The following is a 3592-nucleotide window of genomic DNA, read 5'->3' on the forward strand; positions in this document are numbered from 1 at the left end:
AAAAGTTGGAAACCCCGACTTTGACACTTCAAAGTTCAATATCTCAAAACGGCTGAACTGATTTTGATAGCACATGTTTAAGAGCTACGGTGCCACAGACAGACACACACAGACACAACGGTCAAACTTATAACACCTCTCTTTTTGCGTCGGAGGTTAAAAACCTGGTTCTCTGCGTCATTCCGTCACACTGAATCATTGATGTCTCACCGTCTTACAAAAACACTGACAATATCTTTTATATACGGCGCCCTTTGCAGATGCGCGCTCGTCACAAACGCCTCATACATTCTGTTGATTAAGCTGCAGTACTGGGCGTATGTCGAACCCAACACTTCTGGCGGCATAGCTCGTTCTGTTATTCGGAGGCCTTTGGACGCTTTGTACTGAAAAGAAGTTATTGGTAAAAAAAAACATTTTTAATAGGTTTTGACGACCAGATGGCCTAGTGGTTAGAGAACCTGACTACGAAGCTTGAGGTCCCGGGTTCGATTCCCGTGTCGGGGCAGATATTTGTATGAAAAATAGGATGTTTGTTCTCGGGTCTTGGGTTTTAATATTGTATTTAAGTATTATCTATCTAAATAATTATATTATCCGTTGCTTAGTACCCATACACAACCTTTGCTATAAGCTTACTTTGGGACTAGGTTAATTGGTGTTAATTGTCCCGTTATATTTATTTTATATTTAATAGGTACAAGCTTTTATTTGCTGACCGTACTTTTTGTTGACTGTACTTGAATTGTCACCCAAACTACATTTGCATACCAAAGTCGATGCCATTAACCGTTGAAGAGTTCCGTCCTGCGGAGACGATCCTGGCGGAACTACCAGGATGTCACTACCAGATTATTGTCTTGTCACGCAAATTACATAATAATATCAAATTTCAGTCAATCAACTACTACCAAATCAAGCTCCAACTACTGTAAGTGGTCGAATTTAACTTGCAAGATTTGATTACAGACAGACAGACAGCGGGACAGGTGAAACCAAGGTGAAACTATATGTATGCGGTATGCTTGTGTTACCTGTTTCAATACATTTCACACACAAATATGAATATGACATGCGTCAGTCATTTTTCTACAACAATGTCTAAGTGACATTCCATCATCCCAGCCTATATATGTCCCACTGCTGGGCACAGGCCTCCTCTCAGAACAAGAGGGCTTGGGCCATAGTTCCCACGCGGGCCCAGTGCGGATTGGGAACTTCACACGCACCATTGAATTGCTTCGCAGGTTTGTGCAGGTTTCCTCACGATGTTTTCCTTCACCGCATAGCTCGTGGTAAATTTCAAATGTAATTCCGCACATGAATTTCGAAAAACTCAGAGGTGCGAGCCGGGGTTTGAACCCACGACCCTCTGCTTGAGAGGCGATACGTCAAACTTTCGTTCAATTCGTTCGTGCTAGCTCTGTGAATCGACCTGTAGCTGTGTGTGTAATCATTCACTTCAACTCTCGTGGCACTACCTATAATGATGAGGATGAGTAGATGGGTCTCACTTGCAAGTTGGCATCTTCTTCTATAACTTTCTTCGCTTCTGTTAATATGTCCATCCATTTTTGATGAGCTGCGATGGGTACGTCTATGTTTGCGGGAATCGGGAACGGCATTGTTTAGACCAAGTATAATGTACCTACAAATAACCTAATCATAAAAAAAACATTTTTAATACAAGCTTTTTTTGCTGACTGGACTTTTTGTTGACTGTTCTTGCATTGTCACTCAAACTACATTTGCATACCAAATTTCAAGTCGATGCTATTAACCGGTGAAGAGTTCCGTCCTGCGGAGACGATCCTGGCTGGACTACCAGGATGTCACTAGAGATTATTGTATTGTCATAAGTATTCCAGTCAGTCTGACTATTGGAGGTTGATCAAATTTAACTTGCAAGATTTGATTACAGACAGACAGACAGACAACGGGACAGGTAAAACTAAATAAGAGCTTGTAATTAAAGTAAGTTTGCTTAACAGTGAACTGGCCTTTATGCTACCAAGTCCAAAATGTTTATCCTATCATGCCGTCCTGCTCATGCTTATAGTATTTAATACGAGAGGGAGGGTAGGTAGCCTCCAACAGGTCAAACCCTCGATATTGTCATTTCAAAGTTATCCCAGAACTGGCAAAACCGACTTTAATGAGACTAAAGTCAAATCCATCTTTATTCAACTAACTTTCTCGATCAACTTAGAAAGCACAATATCTCAAAAACGGCTGAAACCTTTTTTAATGAAACTTAGCTGAGAACCACCGCATAGTAACTCACTTTTACGTAAAAAACCGCATCAAAATCGTTCCATAGGTACATTTGACAGCTACGATGTCACAGACAGACATACAGACATTGGTGTTGGATTTGGGGCCATCCATACATACTTGACACAAAATGTCTACCATTTTATCCCCCCATCGCTTATCACACCTATTGCTCTGTGTCACAAACTGCATCCCCCCCTTAAACGTGACGTAGATTTGGTTATCAACTAGATAGAGTGCATTTTTGTTGCATACTTATCTCAATTTTGGGAGGAGGTGTGGCTTGGTTCCTGTCTGCATAACTACGTCCATTTATGGATGACCCCCTTTCAGTGGGGGCCTTTTAGGGCCTTCGCTAGCCGTCGCGGGTGCAGGTACAATCCTGCGCACGCGACGCGCGCAGTTAGCGCTGCTCGTACTGTTGTTCAACAGGCGGCCACCCGTGCAAACCGCGTCGGCTAGCGTAGACCCTTAGCTGGTAGTATGACAGCTATGATAAAGTACAAGACCTGGCAGCTGTATGAGAGGCCTCTTCCCAACAGCAGATGTGGCTTCGATTGACTCTTGATCAGTTCATTTGTGAAGTACCCTCACTAAAATTTTGATATCACAATTTTGGAATAAAAATGTATTCACGAAAATTTTGAATTTAATAGATACGTGAATTTTGACATGTTTACCGAATGGTGATAATTATTCTGTCATGGCATTGTTTGGACATAGACGACATTTGGTGTCACCCGCCATAGACAACGGCTAAAGACAACGCCACTGTCTAAGTTAAGAAGTCGGCCAAGCGTGAGTCAACTTTTAGACTTTTTAGGGTTCCGGAGCCAAAATGGCAAAAAATGGAACCCTTATAGTTTCGCCATGTCTGTCTGTCTAGAAAGCAGTAATTTTGCACGGATATATATGTAAACTATACCGACAAAATGGTACAAGAAAAATTTAAAAAATTTTTTTAGGTTGCCTCCTGTGGGGGTGTTTTTTTTTCTCATCCAACCCTATAGTGTGGGGCATCGTTAAATAGGACTTTTAAAACCATTAGGGTTGCTAATACGATTTTTCCATTCAGTGATGTGTTTGCGAAAATATTCAACTTTAAAGTGCAAATTTTCATTAAAATCGAGCGTTCCGCCCCCCGTCTAAAATCTAAACCGGTGGGTGAAAAATTTGAAAAAATTCAGGTGGTAGTAAGTATATCAACTTTCAACAAAAATTATAACGACTAAGTTTGCTTGAGAATTATTAGTAGTTTAAGAGTAAATAGCAGCCTAAGGTATAAAATATACCTAAACTTGGAAGATTCCGTATGCAA

At 41.0% G+C, this 3592-nt stretch overlaps 1 protein-coding gene across 1 annotated transcript in view; it reads right to left on the reverse strand.

The window, feature by feature from the left end:
• Nucleotides 1–2972, reverse strand: part of LOC141443921 (IQ and AAA domain-containing protein 1-like) — a gene marked incomplete in the record, with an annotated part of 31403 nt that extends 28431 nt beyond the window's left edge. The window contains 2 exon segments of the mRNA XM_074109304.1: nt 1515–1659; nt 2784–2972. Coding sequence (XP_073965405.1) covers nt 1515–1625 — 111 coding nt within the window.
• Between the last annotated feature and the right edge of the window lie 620 nt (nt 2973–3592).

Source organism: Choristoneura fumiferana, chromosome 28 (genome assembly GCF_025370935.1).
Source record: "Choristoneura fumiferana chromosome 28, NRCan_CFum_1, whole genome shotgun sequence".
Taxonomy (NCBI): domain Eukaryota; kingdom Metazoa; phylum Arthropoda; class Insecta; order Lepidoptera; family Tortricidae; genus Choristoneura; species Choristoneura fumiferana.